This window comes from Prunus avium, chromosome 4, assembly GCF_965620075.1.
Source record: "Prunus avium chromosome 4, drPruAviu1.hap1.1, whole genome shotgun sequence".
NCBI classification, from domain to species: Eukaryota; Viridiplantae; Streptophyta; class Magnoliopsida; order Rosales; family Rosaceae; genus Prunus; species Prunus avium.
In genome coordinates, this window is record NC_142287.1 from 26,700,825 (window position 1) to 26,723,538 (window position 22,714).

At 38.3% G+C, this 22,714-nt stretch overlaps 7 protein-coding genes across 8 annotated transcripts; 3 read left to right on the forward strand and 4 right to left on the reverse strand.

Moving 5' to 3' along the window:
* Window positions 1-536: 536 nt before the first annotated feature.
* Window positions 537-2,410, forward strand: LOC110746942 (protein trichome birefringence-like 42). Its single transcript, XM_088252234.1, has 5 exons — window positions 537-859; window positions 1,096-1,267; window positions 1,399-1,574; window positions 1,849-2,007; window positions 2,116-2,410. Exons 1-5 carry the CDS (start codon window positions 573-575, stop codon window positions 2,408-2,410), a joined length of 1,089 nt encoding a protein of 362 aa, XP_088108360.1. The 5' UTR covers window positions 537-572.
* Window positions 2,411-2,904: 494 nt separating this feature from the next.
* LOC110753154 (putative protein phosphatase 2C 55) lies at window positions 2,905-3,976 on the reverse strand. The gene has a single exon (XM_088252790.1). The coding sequence runs from the start codon at window positions 3,905-3,907 to the stop codon at window positions 2,939-2,941; it is 969 nt and encodes a 322-aa protein (XP_088108916.1). The 5' UTR covers window positions 3,908-3,976; the 3' UTR covers window positions 2,905-2,938.
* A 2,789-nt stretch (window positions 3,977-6,765) lies between these two features.
* LOC110753155 (putative protein phosphatase 2C 55) lies at window positions 6,766-7,735 on the reverse strand. The gene has a single exon (XM_021953978.2). It carries the CDS (start codon window positions 7,733-7,735, stop codon window positions 6,773-6,775), a length of 963 nt encoding a protein of 320 aa, XP_021809670.2. The 3' UTR covers window positions 6,766-6,772.
* A 1,068-nt stretch (window positions 7,736-8,803) lies between these two features.
* Window positions 8,804-9,842, reverse strand: LOC110753156 (putative protein phosphatase 2C 55). The gene has a single exon (XM_021953979.2). The coding sequence runs from the start codon at window positions 9,840-9,842 to the stop codon at window positions 8,829-8,831; it is 1,014 nt and encodes a 337-aa protein (XP_021809671.2). The 3' UTR covers window positions 8,804-8,828.
* A 2,043-nt stretch (window positions 9,843-11,885) lies between these two features.
* Window positions 11,886-15,526, reverse strand: EMB1473 (Ribosomal protein L13 family protein). The gene is made up of 4 exons (XM_088251343.1): window positions 15,174-15,526; window positions 14,477-14,662; window positions 12,528-12,698; window positions 11,886-12,158 (listed from the first exon to the last, which is right to left on the reverse strand). The coding sequence occupies exons 1-4, from the start codon at window positions 15,468-15,470 to the stop codon at window positions 12,042-12,044; spliced, it is 771 nt and encodes a 256-aa protein (XP_088107469.1). The 5' UTR covers window positions 15,471-15,526; the 3' UTR covers window positions 11,886-12,041.
* An 852-nt stretch (window positions 15,527-16,378) lies between these two features.
* Window positions 16,379-19,544, forward strand: LOC110753167 (integral membrane protein (Protein of unknown function DUF92, transmembrane)). Of its 2 annotated transcripts, none has more exons than XR_002526111.2 (5): window positions 16,379-16,898; window positions 17,623-17,876; window positions 18,091-18,209; window positions 18,320-18,424; window positions 19,028-19,544. XR_002526111.2 is itself a non-coding variant. In XM_021953990.2 (5 exons), exons 1-5 carry the CDS (start codon window positions 16,509-16,511, stop codon window positions 19,121-19,123), a joined length of 969 nt encoding a protein of 322 aa, XP_021809682.1. In that variant the 5' UTR covers window positions 16,379-16,508; the 3' UTR covers window positions 19,124-19,544. The 2 variants fall into 2 exon arrangements, 1 of the variants encoding a protein (XP_021809682.1); XM_021953990.2 differs by having other exon boundaries at window positions 18,091-18,214.
* A 135-nt stretch (window positions 19,545-19,679) lies between these two features.
* Window positions 19,680-21,524, forward strand: LOC110753164 (protein ROOT INITIATION DEFECTIVE 3-like). Its single transcript, XM_021953987.2, has one exon. The coding sequence runs from the start codon at window positions 20,208-20,210 to the stop codon at window positions 21,438-21,440; it is 1,233 nt and encodes a 410-aa protein (XP_021809679.1). The 5' UTR covers window positions 19,680-20,207; the 3' UTR covers window positions 21,441-21,524.
* The last annotated feature ends 1,190 nt before the right edge of the window (window positions 21,525-22,714 follow it).

Here is a 22,714-nt window from a genome sequence, read left to right on the forward strand (position 1 = left end):
CCGCGCTTGCGAGAGGCTTTTTTTTAAAAATTTAAAATTTATTTTAGAATTAAAAAAGATAATGGGTAGTTGTGTTCCATAAAAATAGGATCCATTATCTTATTTTACTTTTAATTTAAATTTTTTTAAATATGAAAAAGTGTGAATTTACCATATTATCCTCATTTAATTAATAATTTCAATTCTTAATGTTTGCATTAATCAAGGGCATTTTCTGGTATTTTGAATGTTTCACCATTCTCTGCCTTTTGCTTTATATATATAGATGAATTATGGTAAACAAATAAACTGTATGTGATAAATGATGACCACATTATTGGCAACATCTGTACGTTTCCCATGTACAGAATTTATATTAGATTTTGAAGTGACAATGACAAAACTTGCAGCGTCTAAAATGATTTCCAATAAAAGGGAAATTATTCCTACGGAGAAGACAGAAAAGCAGGGGAAATAAAAACGGAAATTAACAAATGGCAAAGGGCGGCCACCCAAAAAAAATCCTTACAATTTATTTATAAAGAACCTTTCAGTTTGTCTGAAAATTAATTTCAGCCTTGACAGAATCTGAAATGGCATTGTGGTTTCAGCTTCTTGTTCTGGTTGTCTCTTTGGTTTTGCCATTGGCACCCAAACAAGTGCAGGGAGATCCATTTTTTTATGCTGCAGGAAAATCTGGCCTGAATCCATCTTCAACTGGTTGTGATTTTTTTCAAGGGAGTTGGGTTGTTGACAGTTTGTACCCTCTTTACAATGCATCAAGCTGTCCCTTCATTGGTTTCAATTGCCTCAACAATGGCAGACCTGATAAACAGTACCTCAAATATAGATGGAAACCCACTGGTTGTGACCTTCCAAGGTACTAAACATCTTTCCCTTGTTGGCTAATATACTATTATTTTTGGACACTGTATTCCTCGTTACTACCGCAAATAACATTTTTATACATATGCAAAAATAATTCTTTAAAAACACAGTCATGATCGGGAGAAACGAGGATTTCCGACTTTTAGGAGAATGAGGCGGATATTTTCCTTTTATTTTTGTTCAATCAATTTTGGTTACATCCTATCAGTTCTTGTGAAATTGGTACAGATTCAATGGTCAGGATTTCTTGGAGAGAAACAGAGGCAAAAAGATCATGTTTGTGGGGGACTCACTAAGCAATAATATGTGGCAGTCACTGACATGCATGTTACATGTTGCGGTCCCAAACTCTAAATACAACTTAACCCAGAAAGGGCTGCTCTCCACATTTTACCTTGAGGTGATGTTTGGCTAGGCCCTCTCAATCCATTTTGAAACCCAGCTTTTATGTTTTTATTTTTCATGAATTTATTCGAATCCAATTCAATTCTGGTTAGGTGATGTTTGGCTTTATTTTTGTGTTTGATATAGGAATATCAAGTGTCAATTATGTTTCTGAAAAATGGGTTCTTAGTGGACTTGGCTTATGAGAAAATAGGCAAAGTCCTAAAACTGAACTCCATCTCCACTGGCAACCAATGGAAAGGAGTAGACACATTGATCTTCAACACATTTCACTGGTGGACTCACACTGGGCGTTCTCAAACGTAAGTATGAGTAGTATTTAATTTGCATACCATATACAATAACGTCTTATTTCTAATAACAGTCTGGCATGTTATATTGTTAGACTGTCAATTTGAGTTGCGAATTCAGAAAATCTTGTCTATAATTTAAATTCGACAGTCTGGCAAGACCACGTACCAGACTATCTTGTCAGAGTACATTTCCGTGCCAAATATATATAAGTTACAATCAATTAATCATAATAATTAATTTAAGATTGAATAATTGGTGATTAATTCTTTGATTTTGTTGCAGGTGGGACTACTTTCAAGTAGGGGACAAGTTAGTGAAAGAAATGGATCACATGGAGGCCTACAAGATTGCATTAACAACTTGGGCTAAATGGGTTGATTCCAACATTGATTTTTCAAAGACCAAAGTCTTTTTCCAAGGAGTTGCTGCAGTTCATCTTGAGTAAGTTCAACTCCCCGTCTCAATCAAATTGTTCATAAAATTTGCACATTCTATTCACTTAAATCTTAACATATGCCCTTTTTGTGGGCATCAAATCAATTGTTTTAGTGGCAAGGAATGGAAGGACCCAAAAGCAAAAGGGTGCCTAGGGGAAACCCAACCAGTTCTAGGGCCAACTTATCCAGGCCCAAGCCATCCAGGAGAAGCTATTGCAAAAAGTGTCTTGAGCACCATAGAAAAGCCTGTGTACTTATTGGACATTACTTTGCTCACCCAGCTGAGAAAAGATGGCCACCCCTCCATTTATGCCGGCCAAGGTCCCAAATTTGTAGACTGTAGCCATTGGTGCCTTCCTGGTGCTCCTGATGCTTGGAATGAACTTCTATATGCAGCTTTGCTCTAGCCACCCTCGTTTTTTTTTATTCTTTTTTTCTTCTTAAAATTCTTCATATGAATGTCGAAAGGTTAATAATAATTTGGCTTAAATGCAAAAATGGTCCATGTGTTTTCAATTTAGCCAATTCGGTCCCACTATTTAGGACCGTTAGCTAATGTTGTATATTATGTGAAAACACAACAATGTTGTCAAACTCATTATGCTACATCCAATTTAATCTTAAAAACAAATATTTGCTTCTAAAAAAGACAAATTAATTAACTTTCCACTAAAACGGTTAACAAAACTTACTGGCCACGTGTTTTATTAATTAAGAACATCATGGTAAGGAAATTATGAATGTACCTCCAAAAAGGAAATCATGGTGATTTAATTTACTTTGTCTTGCATAAATTAATCTAGTTATATAAATGAAAATGAAAATGAAAGTAATGGATGCAACATTTAATTCATGAGAAAAATAAAGAATTTTCATTAATTGTAATAAAGTGGAAGTCGTACAATCTCAATTTCAAAAACGTGTGGGTTCAAAACCTAGGTACTAGAAGCTACAACAGTGGCGACGACAACAGTGATGTCATCGATCTTGCCTCCGACGTGCTCCACTCCGGCCTTCTCAGCAGCCATTTGAAAAGGGGTAACGTTGTCCTCGTCCTCGGAGTTAAACAAAGCCACGGCGGCTATGGTTGAAGCCAAATCCTGACAATCACTATCCCGACCACCGCTTACTTTATTAAACGCCACCAAAACCTCCTCAATCTCACTCACAAACATGTTGTCCAGCAACCCATCTGTCCCAAGTACGATAATGTCCCCAGGCATCATATCCTCCACCTCAAACTCCTCCGCCGCGTCGGGACGATCGCCGCGGACGTGGTTCCCCAACTGATAGGGACAGTTGAACCTCCGCTGCTGAGTTGGAGATATGTACACACACATGGACTCCCTGAACAACAAGAACCCGCTGTCCCCGACATTCACGGCGTGGAGGGACCCACGTTCTTTGTCGAAGCTGAGGATGCAAGCCGTCGACGAGCCTTGTACGTCGGCGTTGTTCTCGTAAGCTTCGTTCAGCACCTTTCTTGCATCCACGGGGGTGGCTCCGACGGCGGCCATATGCGTAGCCGTTTCTTTGGCGTGGTTCATGATCCCCCTTGCGTACTCGCCGGCGTCGATGCCTTTCCTGGCCCAGCCGCCGACGCCATCAGCCACGCCGATCGTCTGAGCGAAGTGGGATATGAAGTGGGCGTCTTCGCCGAGGGGCTTCTCGGGGTTGTCTTTGGGGCAATAGCAGGACCCACAAACCAACTTCATCTTCTGATTCTGAATTTTCCTCCTCTTGTTTGTTTCTTTTAATTCTTGAACTTGATCAATAGGGTTATTCAACTTTCTCTTTTGATCAGGGACAGGGCCACAGCCATAGCCATATCCACAGGAGCCGTAGCAATCATCGATCGGCGTCCCCAAACCAAACGTAGGCGGCTTGTTCGCTGCGATAATCATCTTTAACAACACACACAACACAACGAGAGAGTAGCAAGAGCAAAAGCAAGAGAGAGAGAGAGTGAGTAATTTAACGCGAGAGAGAGTGAATGGAATGGGTAGGGAAGAAAGAGTATTTATAGATTTTCATTTCTCCTTGTCCCATCAGGTTTAGTTTTATTTTTTATTTTTTTATTCATTTGAGAAAAGAGGCCCATTTCATTTCGGGTCCTTCAAATTCCCATATTGCCCTAGATTTACAAGGAAACAACTCGTAGCCCACGCAGATAAAAAGTTCCATGCGGTACGGTGTAAATCAATCCGGTCCACTTTTTAAAAGTACGTTTTGCGCATTTTACTTGACCTTGAAAGAAAGAGAAATCACTAAATTGCCATTCGCAAGAGTTCATCCACGTGGAAAGTTCTCGACTACTAGCAACAAGCTGTATTTTGTGTTTAATAAAGTAAAGTTTTTCATTGAAATCTCAAAACCCTATGAATCTAAATCTTATTTCTATTTTTAAAGGATAATTTTACCAAATCCCCTTTAGTTCTTTGATGTTATTGTGGTCACTGTTTAATAATGACATGTCCAGAACTTTAAGGAAAATACATGAAGAAACATTGTTGATTGTGTGGCAAAAGATCTAGTCCAGTGGTTATAACATGGACCAAAATCTCTTGTTCAATGCATAGGCTCCCAATTGTATAGTAATAGAGGTGTTAGGATAGTTGTGTCAGCCATGGTCAATTAGAGCCTTAAATTGTAATTGCTTCAGAATAAGATCAAGATTTAGTCGGCCACTTTCATATACATAAAAGGAAGAAAGATCAAGATTTAGTCTTTTTAGTATTCACATGAAATGAAAATGATAACGATGGGTATTGGTATTGGGGATTCCGAGCCTTTGCATTTATCTACATATTTACTAGCATTTCGCTTAATTTTAATCGTCGTAATAATCTAACGACCTACTATGAATTTAGTTTTATTTTATGAGATCCATCATATTATTTTAACAGCTTAAAGTGCAATTTTGCCCTTCTAGTAAATTTTTTTTTATTAATTTTAAAAATAAAATAAAAAAAAACCAAACCCAGCACTTGTAGCTCCCTGTTCTCTTGTCAATGGCGGCGACTTTTGTGTGCTTAGGCTGGGATTTGCCAAAATTCTAGTTTTTGGTGTGAACTGAGCTGTATGCTTATTTTTGGGCTCTAACTGTATTTGGGGTTGGGCACTGGACTATGTGTGTTGTTTTATTTTGAATTTTTTTGTTATTGTGTTGGGTGAGCGAAATTTGTTCTAGACTTGGTTTGAGTTTAGATGTTCTTTCGTAGTTCTGTTACGATTCTATTGTGTCATTGGTTTGTGCTTTGTACACTTGCCTATTTGGCGTTTTAATGAAATGAGATATGATTTCGACCAAAAAAAAAATTTCCCCCATCGACCACCCACCTCCCTTCCCAGCTCTACCTTTTCTCCCTATCCTCTTTTATTTCTCTATAAAACAACCTAATTGACATACCCATAAACACATAAAATAACCCAACTGACTCCCAATTCATAAAGTAATCAAAATCGAGAAAGAATTTTGACAATAAAAAGTTCGTAAGACTCAATTGAGATTAATTAGCGAATTCATGAAGAAATCAAAACCCCAAATAAGAGGGTTGAAGCTAAAGTATACGCTAGATTTTAATAAATGAAAAACTTAAATCAAAAGCCACCTCATAGATTAATGAGATCAAACAAAGTCCCCCCACCAAAGCCAAATGATAATCCAATGATACTCCATAAGCCAGTTTTCCCAAACCCACCACAACTTCACTCTCTTCTTGAAGTTCTCCAGAGTGTTGATCTCTCAAGCTTGAAGTGGCTAGAATCTTCATTTGATCATGAGATGTAATTAAAATCAGTTTGTGTGACCCATGAGACAACCATAGCAAACATGGCAAAGGTAGTCTAAGTACACATCAAAGTTTGTTGATCAGTGGAGTGTTTACGATGATGGCGGTGCTAGAACAGGGTGGGTTTGGTTCCTTTTCTTTTCTTCTTAAGTTTATTCAAAAGGTAAAATTGGAATTTTAGACTGTTAAAACTAAATTAAATTTATGGTAGTTGACTGTTATATTATAAATCGTTAGATTACTACAACGACAAAGATTAAGTGAAATGCGGATATAAGTTACAACGTTCCAATCAGAATACATTTTCATACCACACATATAAGTTACAATCAATTAACCATAATAATTAATTTAAGAGTGAATAATTGGTGATTAATTATTTGCTTTTGTTGCAGATGAGACTACTTTCTTAAAATTCTTCTTATGAATGTCAAAAGGTTAATAATAATTTGGCTTAAATGCAAAAATGGTCTTTGTGTTTTCAATTTCTCCAATTTGGTCCCTGTGTTTAGGACCGTTAGCTAATGTTGTCTATTCTGTGAAAATACAACAATGTTGTCAAACTCATTATGTTACATCCAATTTAATCTGGAAAACAAATATTTGCTTCTTACAAAGACAAATTAATTCACTTTCCACTAAAACGGTTAACAAAACTTACTGGCCACGTGTTTTATTAATTAAGAACATCATGGTAAGGAAATTATGAATGTACCTCCAAAAAGGAAATCATGGTGATTTAATTTACTTTGTGTTGCATAAATTAATCTAGTTACAAATGAAAATGAAAATGAAAATGAAAGTAGTGGATGCAACATTAAATTCATGAGAAAAATAAAGAATTTTCATTAATTGTAATAAAGTGAAAGTGGTACAATCTCAATTTCAAACAACGTGTTTTTTATTTGACCCAAACTACCAGGCCAGCACATAATCTTTTTTTTTTTTTTTTTTTTTTTTGGGGTGTGGGTTCAAAACCTAGGTACTAGAAGCTACAACAATGGCGACGACAACAGTGATGTCGTCGATCTTGCCTCCGACGTGCTCCACTCCGGCCTTCTCAGCAGCCATTTGAAAAGGGGTAACGTTGTCCTCGTCCTCGGAGTTAAACAGAGCCAAGGTGGCTATGGTTGTAGCCAACTCCTGACAGTCACATTCCCGAACACCGCGTACTTTATTAAACTCCACCAGAACCTCTTCAATCTCACTCGCAAACATGTTGTCCAGAAACCCATCTGTCCCGAGTACGATAATGTCCCCAGGCATTATATCCTCCACCTCAAACTCCTCCGCCGCCTCGGGACGATCGCTGTGGACGTGGTTCCCCAACTGATAGGGACAGTTGAACCTCCTCTGCTGAGTTGGAGATATGTACACACACATGGCCTCCCTGAACAACATGAACCCGCTGTCCCCGACATTCACGGCGTGGAGGGACCCACGTTCTTTGTCGAAGCTGAGGATGCAAGCCGTCGACGAGCCTTGTACGTCGGCGTTGTAAGCGTAAGCTTCGTTCAGCACCTTTCTTGCATCCACGGGGGTGGCTCCGACGGCGGCCATATGCGTAGCCGTTTCTTTGGCGTGGTTCATGATTCCCCTTGCGTACTCGCCGGCGTCGATGCCTTTCCTGGCCCAGCCGCCGACGCCGTCAGCCACGCCGATAGTCTGAGCGAAGTGGGATATGAAGTGCGCGTCTTCGCCGAGGGGCTTTTCGGGGTTGTCTTTGGGGCAATAGGAGGACCCACAAACCAACTTCATCTTCTCATTCTGAATTTTCCTCCTCTTATATGTATCTTGTAATTCTTGAACTTCATCAATAGGGTTTTCCAACTTTCTCTTTTGATCAGGGGCAAGGCCACAGCCATAGCCACAGGAACCGTAGCAATTATCAATCTGCGGCCCCAAACCAAGAGCAGGCAACTTGTTGGCGGCGATCATCATATTTAACAACACACACAACACAGCGAGAGAGTAGCGGGAGCAAAAGCAAGAGAGAGAGCGAGTAATTAACGCAAGAGAGAGTGAATGGAATGGGTAGGGAAGAAGAAGTATTTATAGATTTGCTTATTATCTCCTTGTCCCAACAGGTTTAGTTTTCGACCCAAAAAAAAACAGGTTTAGTTTTCTTTTCTTTTTTTTTATTCAGAAAATGATTCAAAACTCATTTCATAAAAGAGGCCCATTTCATTTCGGGTCCTTAAAATTCCCATATTGCCCTAGATTTACAAGGAAACAACTCGCAGCCCACGCAGATAAAAAGGTCCATGCGCAGTTACAGTGTAAATCAATGCGGTCCACTTTTTAAAACTGGCGTTTTGTGCATTTTACTTGACCTTGAAAGAAAGAGGAATCACTAAATTGCCATTCGAAAGAGTTCATCCATGTGGAAAGTTCTAGACTACCAGCCGCAAGCTCTATTTTGTGTTTAATAAAATAAAGTTTTTCATTGAAATCTCAAAACCCTATCTCTATTTTTAAAGAATAATTTTACCAAATCCCTAGATCTAGTTCAGTTGTTAAAACATGAACCGGAAATCTCTTGTTCAATGTGCATAGGATTGTACATTAATATAGGTGTTCGGATGGTTGTGTCGTGTCACCTTGAAGTCTTCATCACAACCGCCTTACAAATGCTTTTCAATCGGATTTTATTCTGTTTTGAGTACAAAAAATATTCTAAATTAAGGGGAAGTTATGTTTCTCACACACACTAGCAATTATAATAATATGAACATAGTCACGGTCAGACAATGATATGTACATAGTCACGATCTAGTTACAGCCTGCTTAAATAATTTTTATGTTATAATGTTTGTAATGTATAAAATGTTAATAAATAAAGGGTATACACGAACATTACTGAAAGATTTTTTTTTTTTTCATAAGATAAAGGTTATTAATTTGTTGTTATTGGATGCAACATTTAATTCATCAGCTCATTAATTATAATGTACATTTATGAATTAAAAAAATAATAAAGAATTGTATTAATTGTAATGACGTGGAAAGTACAACCTCGATTTCTAAACCTAAGCTAGTCTTCTCTTTTTCTTTTTGTATTTGCTTGTTCAAAACCGAAACCTAAGCTAGCTGGTGTAATGAAGGAGGTACTAGAAGCCACAATTTGGGCCACAACAACAGTGATGTCGTCGATCTTGCCTCCCGCGTGCTTCAGTCCAGCCTTCTCAGCCTCCATCTGAAAAGGGCTAACGCTGTACTTGTCCAACGAGTTAAACAGCGCCAGGTTTGCTATGGCGGAAGCCAACTCCTCGCAATCCCGACCGCTTCCTCTATACGCCACAAGAACATCCTCAATCTCACTCGCAAATATGTTGTCCAGCAACCCGTCTGTCCCGAGCACTATGATGTCCCCCGGGACTATTGCCTCCACCACAAACTCCAGAGCCGCCTCAGGACGGTCGCCGCCCACGTGGTTCCCCAGTTGGTACGGACAATTAAACATGCGCTGCTGAGGCGGAGACTTGTACCAACACTTACTGTCCCTGAACACCATAAACCCGCTGTCCCCGACATTCACGGCGTGCAGGGCCCCACGCTCTTTGTCCAGGCTAAGGATGCAAGCCGTCGACGAGCCTTGTAGTCCGGCGTTGTTGGCGTAGGCTTGGCTCAACACGTTTCTTGGATCGACTGTGGCTGCAGTATTGGCGGCTGCCATTTTTTTGGCGTTGTTCATGAGTCCCCTGGCGTACTCGCCCGCGTCGACGCCTATCTTGGCCCAACCGCCGACGCCGTCAGCCACGCCGATGATCTGGGAGTCTTGGCACATGAAATGGGCGTCTTCGCCGAGAGGCTTGTTTGGGTTGTCTTTGGGCAGATAGCACGACCCACAAACCAGCGTCATCTTCTCATTATGAATCTTCCTCCGATTCTGCCCTAATTCTTGAAGTCGATCAGGGTTATTCAACTTCCTTTTTCTACCCAATTTATCATGTCTTGTTGTTGTTATTAATTCTTGACAGCCTCCATAGCCATAGCCATAGCCATAGCCATAACCACCGAATGCAGGCTTGGTGTTGGCGATCATCATCTTTCACACAACGATATTAGTATTGAGAGCAAAAGAGAGCGACGAATAAGAGTGAATAGAATGAGTGCGGACCAACCAATATTTTATAGAATTCCGCCTCCCCCTTTTGCCATTAGGTTTCCCACTAGGATACGGAAACATATTGCCCTTTCGGATGGAAGCAACTCCGTGTCACTCAGTTTCAGGCTTATTGTTGTGACAACAATTGCTTCTAGAAGAAACGCCCCACTCGTAGTTCACAATATACGATTAATAAGAAAAATAGAATTAAACGAGTGAATTTACGAGTAGATAAATTTAACTTGGTAAAAATCACCATTTACTAAATTTTGATTCACCTTGTTTTATAAAATTGTTTGACTGCAAACTAATTTACCAGCTAAATTGTAGACATATATGAGTGTAATCGTATGTTTTATTTATTTTTCACATAAACGTTAAGAAAAGTTGACGAAAATAAGCAAAGTGAGACACGGAGCGGAGTTGATATTTAGGGTTTTAATGAAGCAAATTGAGTTTAAAAGATAAAATAAGCTGCTATTAAGTTTTTTTTTTCCTACCTTAATCTTTTTCTCGTGGAATTGACTTATGCATGTACCAATAATGAAAAAACTCTTTAAAAAAATCACAGCAATTAAACGTTGTAATCCCGAAACACTAAAAATATGAACAACTTATGTAACAAAAAGTGTGATCATCCAAAACATGCTTTTAAAAGCACCAATTTTCATGATCCATAACAATAAAGTACGACTTGCAACGACGGTTTTAATTGATGTGTTAGAATAACATACAACTTATAATGCTTGATTTGTGTGAAATATTGGAGTAAACTAAATATAATATGATAAAAATCACATTTGCATCTTGTTGATGGTTTAATTTCTGTTTGCTTGGGGTTGAGCAGTCAGATTGGAATTTGTATGGTGACCCACATCTATCGTCAAAGTTTTGCTATGATTTGCTGTCTTGCCAATTGGAGTTTCAATTTGAATATGGGTTTATTTTTCAAACCGCTATTTCTTGGGCTAGTTATATAATTGTTTAGATATAGAGAAGACCCTTTTATATGTTTCATGATAAATTAAGGGCTTCCTTTATTTTGTTTTTAATTTATGTACTTACATTTTAAGCATTTTAAATGGTTAATTTCTATTTTGCTTAAACATACAAATTTCCCATTACTACTGCCAGAAAATTGGATGAATTTAAAAGAAATTAAAGGCAATTCTCGTATTGGCATCAATGATCTATCTTCCTTGTATTTATTTTGAGGTTCACATAAATTAATAGTTGACATTGCGTTACACACGACTGTTGTTAGCATCTTACTTTTATTTATATCTCATTTATCCCAAATTCATATGAGTTTTTTCTGCAGCTTACAAGGAATTTGCAGTTCACTTTCAATGGTGGCCTTCAACTCGCCCACAGTTGTTATTGGGTTGCTGTACTTGACGACATGTTCATCAGCAAGTTTTCTTGAAAATCTTGGGAGGGTCGGATTACTATCTGACAAATACATAAGTGTTTAATTTATAAATTCATGGTGTAAATCCACCATGGCCCCGTTGTCAAAGAACTCCTAGCTCTCGGTTGCAGTGGATACTATAGCAGCGTTTACTTGCGGCGTTTCGCTATCCGCTGTTCTTCTAAGCGCTGTTCTATAGAAGGTTAGAGTCTAAGATATGCAGGAAAATGGTGTTTACGTTGAAATTGAACCTATGTACCCTATTCATGAGCTTCCAATTTTTTGAAGTCCTCCTTAGATAGCACACAAGCAAAGTCATTTTAAGTTTTGCAACCCGCTGGCCGCTAGATCATTGCGTGCTACGGTCTTACCTCTGCAACAAGGCCTGGATGGGTGTGGATGTAATCCAGCCATCAGTTTTGTTTAGTCCTTTAAACCTATGTGGGGTGGTGTGTCTTGCTTGGTATATTGATTGCCAGGATCTATACCCATGACTTGTAACTACATATGGATGCAATCTAGCCACCATTACATTCCCATCCTTCCACCAAGAAAATATATAAAGAGGTTTGAAAAAAAAAATCCAAAATTAATAACTCTGAAAAATGTTGTGACATTAATCGCATTTTTGGATACAATTACATAAAAGCAAATGAAACCTACAAGTGCTTCCAACTAGATTACAATACCAGACGCTCCTGATGTACTTGCAGAGTGCAGCTTGGAATTTACTTCTGTATCTGTATTCTTTTATCCCTTATAGGCAGCTCCACTGGCTTCTGAGCCTCATGTGGATGATCTGGGCCCTTGTAAACCTTTAGGTGGTTGAAAAGTGCTCTGCCAAGCTGCACAAGAGAATTTGTTTAAAAAGGAAAGAGATGCAGAGCTGTAGAGTTGCAAAGACACAGCAATAGCTAGTTTTCTAAACAGTATACTTGTAATTGAAAATCGAAATTGTAACTGGTTAAAAACTCTCCCCCAGCGCAACTCAAGACTAGTCATGTACCATACTAATAGAAAACGTAAGAAAACTATGAAGGAAAAGCCAAGCACACTTATCCATGCAGATAGCTTCAAGTGTAGTCTTAGTTTATCAACATTATGAATGAGTCCAGGAGTTGTAAGTTACATCTATTTCAACCCTTTGTTTAGCAGTCAATCATATATAATGTAAAATGAAAGACCTAATTTTATTTGTCTGTGTAGGAACTCACCCTCCCTTTTGGAAGCATACCCCGAACAGCATGTTCGATAATTCTCTCTGGAATTCTCTGCTGTAGCTGGTCAAATGTTTCCACTGTCATCCCACCTGGTCGTCCAGAATGCCTCCTGTAGAGCTTTTGGGTTCTTTTCTTGCCAGAAACTGCAATCTTCTCTGCATTTACCTAAAAGTTTGAAATCACAACACAGTCATCCACCTGAGCGTAGAAGCATTTGCGTGCCAAAAGAAGAAAAAACATGCAAACAAGAAAAGTTAAAGCAAACGCCAGAACCTTGACAACCAGAGAGAACAACAATAACCTACTTGAAAACATTAAGATGATCTACTAGAAAACCACAGTTTGACCAAACGCATTTTGGGACCTACCCAAATTTAATAAACCAAATAAAATAAATGATTTTCAGCTAACTCTACAAAACAACAAATTTTCAAGATTGCTTCAGAATACATTCAGAGTCTATAGACTATACTTCTTACATTTATTATGATTTCAATAAGACTGGCCTAACTCCAAGAGTCCGTCCTATTCTTCTTTGTACAATCCTGGTTACCTTCTTTGTGATTTGTGTGTGTGCATGTGTGAAAATTTTTAAAGAATGCCAAGGGGATGTCAGGCAAAATATACAAAAATTAGATAACATAAACCACAAATGGTAGGAAAACATGAAGGGATATGTGGAGTCCACTCAAAAGCCAATACAGTAACTGGTCCATCAAAATCATTAAAGGCTCTTATAGGAAACAGAATGGATATATTGAAAGAAAGAGTGAAGTACGATGAGAGTGGACCAGCCATCCACACAAGATACAACCTACAATAACCAGAATCTAAATAACACATCAGCCAGAAGAAATAAACCATCTGCCAATCTATCCCAAGAAATAACAAAAAACAGAGAGAAATTTTTTTTTAAAATAAAGGCAGTTCTCACTAGAAAGCTCTCTCTTCCCCCTCCTTGTCTTCTATAAAAACCCATACCATTAGCAGTTTTAAAAATAAATCCGCTAGATCTCATCTGCAGTTGAGTTCTTTATCATTTTTATCATCACGTGGTATGAATGGTTATCATAGAATAGTTATTGCAGTAAAAGTTATTAAATTTGACTTTTAATCTCATACAAGTTCATATATATATAAAAAAATATTTTTCCCTTTTTATTTACTTTTGGTTGAACAGACAACTACCACAAATCCATCAGTTCATTATTTTTGCTTCAATGATGTTATGAACTCATGATTGGATTACATGGCGTGCTAAGAATTAAATGAAACTTTTACCTTCTTTTTCTTTCATCTGACAATAAAAAAAACCTTTACCTCATGTAGAAATAATCTTGAAAATAATTAAGAAAATAACAAGATATAAAGAGTAAAACATGGTGCTAGAGGCACCAATAGTTCACATGATGGCAATGATACAAGTAGAAAGGAAAAGATTGATAGCAACTCAGTTTGGGGATTTTTTTTGTAACCATTTATCTCAAAATTATTTCACTAATCCAAGCTATTTCTAAGATATCCCATATAATAATCTCACTTGGCATCTAACTAGAAGCATAAAATAAATACCAAGGATTTTCAGAGTCTATGCATTCTACTATTCAAGACACCCATGCAGCACCTCCAACACACACTCCCAAGCCTAAATGCCTTACAAAGTGATGAAGACAATTCTAATTTTCAGAGCTAAACTTGCAGATTAAAAGAGCGAAAGACATCGCACCATAAGAGAATTCACCCATCAGCATCATATGTTCAATATTTTCATTAATCTAAATTCAGGACTAAACAGTGATCAAGACTCTAATTTCACACTATCCAAGAAACCTTAAGAACTACTCCTCAACCACTACCATATACATCAAAGGAAGATCAAGATTTAGTCTGCATCTAGAGCAATGATAATGAAGAGAATGCTTTTGCATAAGTATTCTACATACCACAATGACAAATGCCCCCATGTCCACACTGGGGGTGTAGGTTGCCAAATTCTTCCCGCGGATGTAAATCGCAATTGTGGATGCCATTCTTCCAAGAATCTTGTCCGTGGCATCCACAATATACCACGGCTTTTCAGTATTCACATGGTCTGCAGCTTTTGGATACCATGTATTATTCCAAATGTCCTGAAGAAAGAGGGGGAAATAGAAAAACAATGTACAACTTCAGAGAAAACCAACTGAGTAGTTAACCGAGTCAGGACCTAAGTACATCTAGACATCAACAATTTGTAGACCGTATTAAGAAACATTTCATAAAGATGCATGTAATGTAATACATATTCATATTCATAAACAGACCCAAAACATGTACTCGACAGAAGTTTCATGCATAGAAATCCACCTAGTGTTCTATAAGACTACTCATTTGTTACAATTTTTCACATTGGAGAACTGTTCAAAGCTAAAAAAACTCACAAAAGCTGGTGATTACATAGGATTCAAGCACAAAACACAACTCTTGAGCACACACAACATTCAAATTTATTTCTTTCACTGTTTTGCTTTCTGGGTCCACAGTTCTAACTCAAAAAATTTCAAAATAAAAGTAAAAAAGTACGTAAATTTGCCACATTTTATCAAAAAACAAGAACAGCCCAAGATATGTATGGAGAGAGTGTGTGTGAGGAGTACATACAGGGCCGTCGACTTCGTCGTCCTCGAACATCCAGCGTTGATCTAGGGGGACGCGAGCGATTTCCTTTGTGCTGAAGACCTCGAAGCTCCGTCTTGGGTTGCTTCCATTGTCAAAACTCAGGTTGGTCGTTGTGGGAAGCCAAAGCTTTTGTGGTGGGGCCACGGAGAGCCCAACAAATGGGGTTTTAATGACATTCTTTGAGGAGGAAGAAAATGGGGGTTTTGTTGAAGAAGAACAAGTGGAGGACGATGAGAGCATAAAGGAAGAAGATGAAGCTGAGAGCGAGAGTATAGTCATTTTGTGTCTCAGTCTCTCACTCTTTCTGGGTTGGGTTTTTCAAGTCTTTGTTGATAAAGAGGATAAGATGGTCTACTTGCAGATGTACAGAGATCAAAACGCACCGCTTCCCTCGTTTTTTCACATTTTCATTTTTTTTCTCTGACAAACAATAAAAACATAACATTTGGAATTTACCCTCGCTATTGTCATAGTGTTTAAGTTGAGCTTAGTGAAAATAAGAAAGCTGACTTTTTATTGAAGAAAAAACTCTTTTTAAAATAATTATGGGTGTTGTTAAACAAACCCTAAAATTAATTTAGTACACTCTATGATCTAGGTACACCATAATATTTAAATTAAAATATAAAATTAATTAAGTACACCCTATTTAATTATCAAAAATACTCATGGTACACCCTAATACACTCTATCACACAACACCATATTTGAAGAGAATCAAAGAACTTGAGGCTTATTTAAAGAAAATAAATTTCGAATCATTTCAGAGCTCAAAGAAAGAAGGGAATGGAATGGAACTTGTTGCATATAGAAAATAGTGTCATGATGAAGACAACTCAACAAGCATAGTTTGGTAGTATGGTGTACTCAGTTAATTTTAGGATTCGTTTAATAGCACCCATAATTATTGGTGTACTTCTCTTTCTAACGTCGAAAAATCATTTTGTTATTAATTTAAGGCTGGTTTGGGAGTTGTTTTTCCTCAGAGAATCACTTCCTTAGTAGATGTAGCTACCCACCACAAAAGAGAAATATGATGAAGCTCTATACTATCACGTGATGTTATTAATTTATGTGATTTTGGGTTGAGATCCAAATAGAAATATCAAAATTCACACTTCATAACCTTAACTTAAAGACTAATGATCTCAAGTCTCGTAACACATTATTTGTGTGTGTGTGAGAAGAATACCCATTCCCCTTCCTAATTTGGCCAACAAAAAAGTTGACACTTCGTATGGACTGCGCTAGAATCAAAATAAAATTCTTCTTCAACACTCAACCCACATTCAAAATCCAAAAACCCACACACAAAAAATGGCATTGTCAACTCATCTCCTATTACACATCAAACCCCCTCCAGCTCCTTCCTTATTAAAATCCCACCGCTCCTCCTCCTCTATTCTCCCCAGAAATTTCCTAATTCCAAGCCCTTGCCACAGGAAACCCATCAAAGAGATCATGATGAAGCCTCAAGCAGCCAGTGTGCAGAGTGCAGTATCAGAGGCAATGAGCCTGATCCAATCATCACCTCCCACGTGGCAGTCCGCCATCCTAAGCAACCTCTTGATCTTTCTATTGGGTTCTCCGATTTTGGTCTCTGGGCTCTCAGTCTCTGGCATTGCAGCTGCTTTCTTGCTTGGTACTCTCACTTGGCGCGCTTTTGGGTCTTCTGGGTTTCTCTTGGTGGCCACATACTTCGTCATTGTGAGTGAAAAATCTCTTTCTTTTATGTCTGTGAGTGTTTTGTGGAGATTAATTCAATATGGGTCTTTATCTTTTCTACTTTTTTTCTGGGTATAAATTGGTCAGTCTGTTAATTTCGTAGAACTTATTCATAATGGGTATTAAGTTTTCTTCTTTATTTAAACAGTTGTGCTTTAAAGTCTGTTCTTTTTTTCCCCTCATTTTTGGTTTTCTGAATTTGAGTGAGGGCTGCAAAATTTCAGGTGCTGAGCTTTCCTACTGGCAATTGATAACTTTACATAGTTCAACGGGGATTTTCATGAAATCTGTAACTTTGTAAATTTAATAATTTCATGCTATGTGGCTCATTGAATTATTAAATTACAGCTAAATAAAACTTCAAATAATTCTTAGTATGTGTAATCCTTTTGCTGCTTTGGTGGACTATACCCTCTTCTACTGAACTGGTGACCATTCTTGCCACTGCAGTAACCATTCATGCTAAAAATGTGTAATGTCTAATTCTCATTTAGGTCAAAGTAATATGTTTTGTTGCTATTAGCTAGTTCCCCTCTTCCCAATTTTTATGTGTTGGCACACTTTTTTGAGAAGCTGATTGGTAGGCAAATTGGCTTGATTGAAGACTAACTGTTAAGGAATCCTTTTTCTTTCTTCAATGGCACTAACTTCCAATTCATTTCTGCTACTGATATTTCATAATGGGGTTTGATCAAAATCTTATCAGGGCACGGCAGTCACAAAGGTGAGAATGGCACAAAAGGAGGCTGAGGGGGTAGCTGAGAAGAGGAAAGGACGGAGAGGCCCAGGCAGTGTTATTGGATCCAGTGCTGCTGGTTGTATTTGTGCATTTCTCGCAATATTTGGAGCAGGAGGAATCGGATATTCTCGGCTTTGGCAACTTGGGTTTGTTGCCAGCTTCTGTACTAAGTTGAGTGATACTGTCTCAAGTGAGATAGGAAAGGCCTATGGCAAAACAACGTAAGTTTCTGTGTTTGGTTTTAGTTGGGCTCTTCATGTAAATGTTGTTAGATTTCATGTTACATTATGATACCCAGTTGAGAATCGGTGGAATGTTTTAAACCTTATTTTTTCTTAGATAAGCAATATTTTCTTTGGTCTCATAAATTTATTTATTGCTATCACCCCAGCTCAATACAAAATTTCAATTGCCTAAATTGTGCTGCTTGACCAGGTACTTAGTTACAACATTGAAGGTAGTTCCAAGGGGAACAGAGGGGGCTGTAAGTGTCGAGGGAACTTTTGCCGGACTTTTGGCCGCTATTCTTCTTGCATTTGTTGGTTGTCTCATGGGTGAGGTGCTGTTTCCTGTATAATCATTCAATTTTTGTATGTTTTATCTTTTTGTCTTTTTATTTATTTATTTATATTTTATAACGTTTGTTGTACTTTTGGTCAAACAGATAACTGCCCCTGAAGCAATTATATGCGTAATAGCTTCCCAAATAGCTAATTTTGGTGAGAGCATTATAGGTGCTGCTCTTCAAGACAAGGAAGGATTTCGATGGGTAGGCAACCATTTCAATAATTTGATTCTTTTTATGTAACTTTTTTTCTCCTTTATTTATTTATTCTGTTCACCCAGTCAGTTTGGTATGATTGGGTCATGGGCGTGGAAGTTTGCTCTTAAGAATATTAAGGAGTGCCAATGGCCAGCCAAATTCATGTTTCGGTGAATCAATGTTGAATTTGGGAAGCATGTGCTTGTTTATCCCATTGAGGTTGGGTTGATAAACGGAATGTATAAATTTAGGAGCACGGAGGGCTTTGGGGGTTACATGTGTTTATAATTTTCTTTCTCGAAGGTCTTTGGTAATGGCGCTTAATTCCCCTTAAGAAGTATGGAGGGCCTTGGGGTTACATGTGTTCATAAAGAAAAATAGATTTGTATGATTTTCTCTCATGATGAATTAGAGAATGATCCGTGGTGGACCATGATCTTCTTCTTCAACCCAAAAGCTGCAGCTTCTTTCAACATATTTCCCTATATCTGTAGACATACCTGACTGCAATGTTCTGGATCTGCTACGTAATATAAATTTTTCTTGCTGGTTTGTTCTGTGTTTTAGCTCTATGTGCTTCTTACATGCCGTCTATGCTCTGTTTTACAGCTCAACAATGATGCTGTGAATGTCATAAACATATCCATGGGCAGCATTTTAGCAGTCTTCATGCAGCAGGTTTTACTCCAGAACTTGCGTATGTAAATTCACAAAGGTTGAGATGCTTCTCCTCCTAAGTGCCAACCAGCTATGAAAACAAAATCAAACATGATGCATATGTTTTACACTGGTGACTGAAACTAGACCATTGCACTCTACATGGGAGCCAGATTACAATTTCAGCTCCTCTTATGGAAACATCATTCCTTTGCACGTCTGAAGTTCAATATTTTTGCCCTCCAATTTCTGGTTGACAACTGAAGAAGCTACATTTAATTACTCAATATATGTATAACGATGAAGAGATTGCGATCCGCTCATTCAAAGTTATTCCGAAAATGTTTTGTTGAACTATTGTCATCAAAATGGTAAAAAAAAAAATGTATATACCATGGAAATTAATTTTAAGTAGTGACAAAGGGGATTATTTTGCTATGTTCCATGAAGAACATCTTTTCTTTTTGAATTATCTGGATTATGTTTGTGTACCATGCATTACAGGACTGAACTGTATGATATTGTCCTATATTTGCTGCAAGTTCATGTATCAAGGCCCAATTATGCCCTTTTATATGAAATAATTTTCACAATTAATTTGGAAATTAAAGGGTACTATCGTAATTAAACTCTACTCTTTATTTACCCATTTTCTCTATTTCATACTGTCTTCTATAGGAGGCCTTCCATTCCAATCCAGGGGTCAAGTCATTTTGAATTGAATGAGATGGTCCAATTGGGTGGATTTCTGCAACTGAAAACTAATTAATTACCACCTCAGGAGGATGTTAAAAATTAATGATTCAGTTATAATATAACAATATCAGTTGCCCTAGAAACATTGGTTCATCAACCACCTCCATTTCTTGTGTCCAATTAGTGAATGTGATTCAGTTCTACTTGACCAATCACCTCACAGCCACAGTCCCATATAAACCATACCATCCATTTTACTCTTAACAAAACAGAAGCAGCCAAAATGTGATGATGAGCACCTTGTTTTGAACGCCCCAAAAACAACCAGGAATTCCTCTCTTTCAAACATGCCCTCCTCGTTTTGCCACCTCTCATAAACCCCTTTGCCCTTGCATACCATGCTCTTCTACATTGTCTCTTAGCCCACCTCAAAAACATGTCTTCTTCTCCACATGAAATTGTCCTCACCAGCTCTCCTGACGGCCCCATTATTGCCTATGATTCTTCCTCAGGCGCCGCCCTAGCACAATTCACAGGCAGCCGGTCACCATGCCGAGGCCTTGCAATTGTTGGGAAGAGTTATATTGCTGCCTCACACATATCACCAACCACTGCTTCTGGTTCAGTCCACCTTTACAATTGGTGGTCTTCAACTGCCTTCCATAACCTCCCTGTCCCAGAGCCCGTTGCACCGCTCACCGCCACGTCTGACGGGTTGTATCTCTTTGCCGGTGGCCTATCAGGCAGTGTGCATGGAATTTCAATCCCATCAGGGGATGTGCTCAAACCATTGCCTGCACATAGCAAGCCTGTGTCTTGCCTTGCAATCAGTGATGATGAGTCACTTCTGATTTCAGGCAGCGATGATGGGACCATTGTTGTTGTCCCTATCTTTCAGCTTGTAGGGGCCTCAGAATATGACAATGTGGAAGAATTGATATTGCATAGGTTTGCTGCTCATTCTGATTCAGTGACTGCCATTGTTTCTGGTATGGGATTATGCAACTCCCAGATTATCTCCTGCTCATTGGATTGCACATGTAAATTCTGGAGTCTCTTGCGTGGAACGCTCCTGCGTACCATTGTGTTTCCATGCACTATTTCATGGGTTGCATTGAACCCAACAGAGCCCGAGTTCTATGTTGCAGGATCAGATGGTTCAGTACACAAGGGATCACTGAAAGTTGGAAGCAGGCAACTTGTGACCCAAGGCAGTGAATTGATCGCGTGGACTCCAAAGCATGGTGGGGCGGTTGTATCTGTGGTGATGGTGAATGGGGGAAGGAATTTGATATCGGCTTCGGAAGACGGGAGTGTTTGGGTTTGGGAAGTTGATACGGGTCAGGTGATCATGGCTCTTGGAAATGAGATGGGGAGCATTAGTGATCTGGTGGCAGCTACAGGCATAAATTGTAGCAAAGCGAATGGTTTTGGAATGAGCAATGGTGCTTACGGATCTGGAAATTGCCACTTTGGGTCTTCTGGCAAAGAACTTATGAATATGCCAATAAAGAAAATATTAGAAATGGAAGATGTGTTGAAAGTGGCTGCAAATGATAGAAACAGAGCCATTGATATGCTTGAATCTGCTATTGCAATGTATGAGAGGCTCTTGGAACTCATCCTCAAGGAAGCCAAGAGAGGCACTCGCAACAACAAACAATGGTGAAAAGGAGAAAGATAATCATACAAATTTCTATATGCAAAATCTGTTATTGTACATGTATATTTTTATATAATAAATTAAATACATTGGTGGACACTAGTTTTTTTATTATTTATTATTCATTTCATATCTGCCCTCCTGAAAAACACTAGATGGAACGTTTGTTTGAACGGGCATGGAAATCTGTTGCTCACAAGTCACAAAATAGCTAGTATTACAATCAAATACGCAACATTCTGAAGACATTGTTAGAATGAAACGAAAATTCATCGTATACAGATCGTGTACACAATTATGGGGTGCAACGGACAACGGAAACTTGTATTCAACTTCTATGTAAAGCAAAATGTATAAGAATCTGGTTGCTCTTACTAACTTCTTGGGAAGAAAATGGGGTTACTCTCATTAGACAACCATTAGCTCCAAAAGTTCAAGCTGTCCGTCAACTATCAAGGAATGAGCCAACAATGTATATCAAGTTCTACGTTTTATTCCCCCTCACATGTGGAGAGGCGGACAAACGGAGAAAGACATATGGCATACAAACATATAGGCGCAACACCACCATCCATCTTGCAGACCAACAAAGAAGTGGTAACATGAATCTCTAAACAAGAAGATTAGAAGGAAGCCTAATAATGGATATTTCCTCCCTTGCATTCCTGTTTTTGGGCTCGTGCTAGCAGGCCAACCATTAAAGTATTCTTGCCATGTGCAATGTTGTCCAACAATTCAAACATTTAAGCATATGCTATTGCCCAATTTTTATGCAAATTCAACATGTTTTCATCATTCAAATTGCAGATACCATTTGATTTGAAGCATTACTAACATAAAAGGTTGCGTGGTATTTGAACCCTTAGTGAAAAACAAAAAGAAAACATGAAATGACAATACCATGACTCGAAACATAAAGTTGTGGTAGGCACGGGGCTGGGACTTAAATATCATGCACAAGTGAACAAGTACAGAACTTTCTAGTAGATCATATCATAATACCTTGACATAAGAGACCCACAAAACATAACAGACTGATAAACTTGTACTTGTGATGCTCAATGCATCTCAATGAGAACCAATGACATATTAGTTCAATCATACTGCATCACAGTCTTAACCATATCAAATATAAAAAAAAGCTAGCATCAGCCCTTGTCAGCCTCTGTAAACTGCATGTGAAAGAGAGAAGCCAACGCACAAGACATGGGAGGCAAACAGTCATGGACAGGTCATCAGTTGTTAAGATTGTCTAAGATGTCACATCAGCCCAGCTGAGA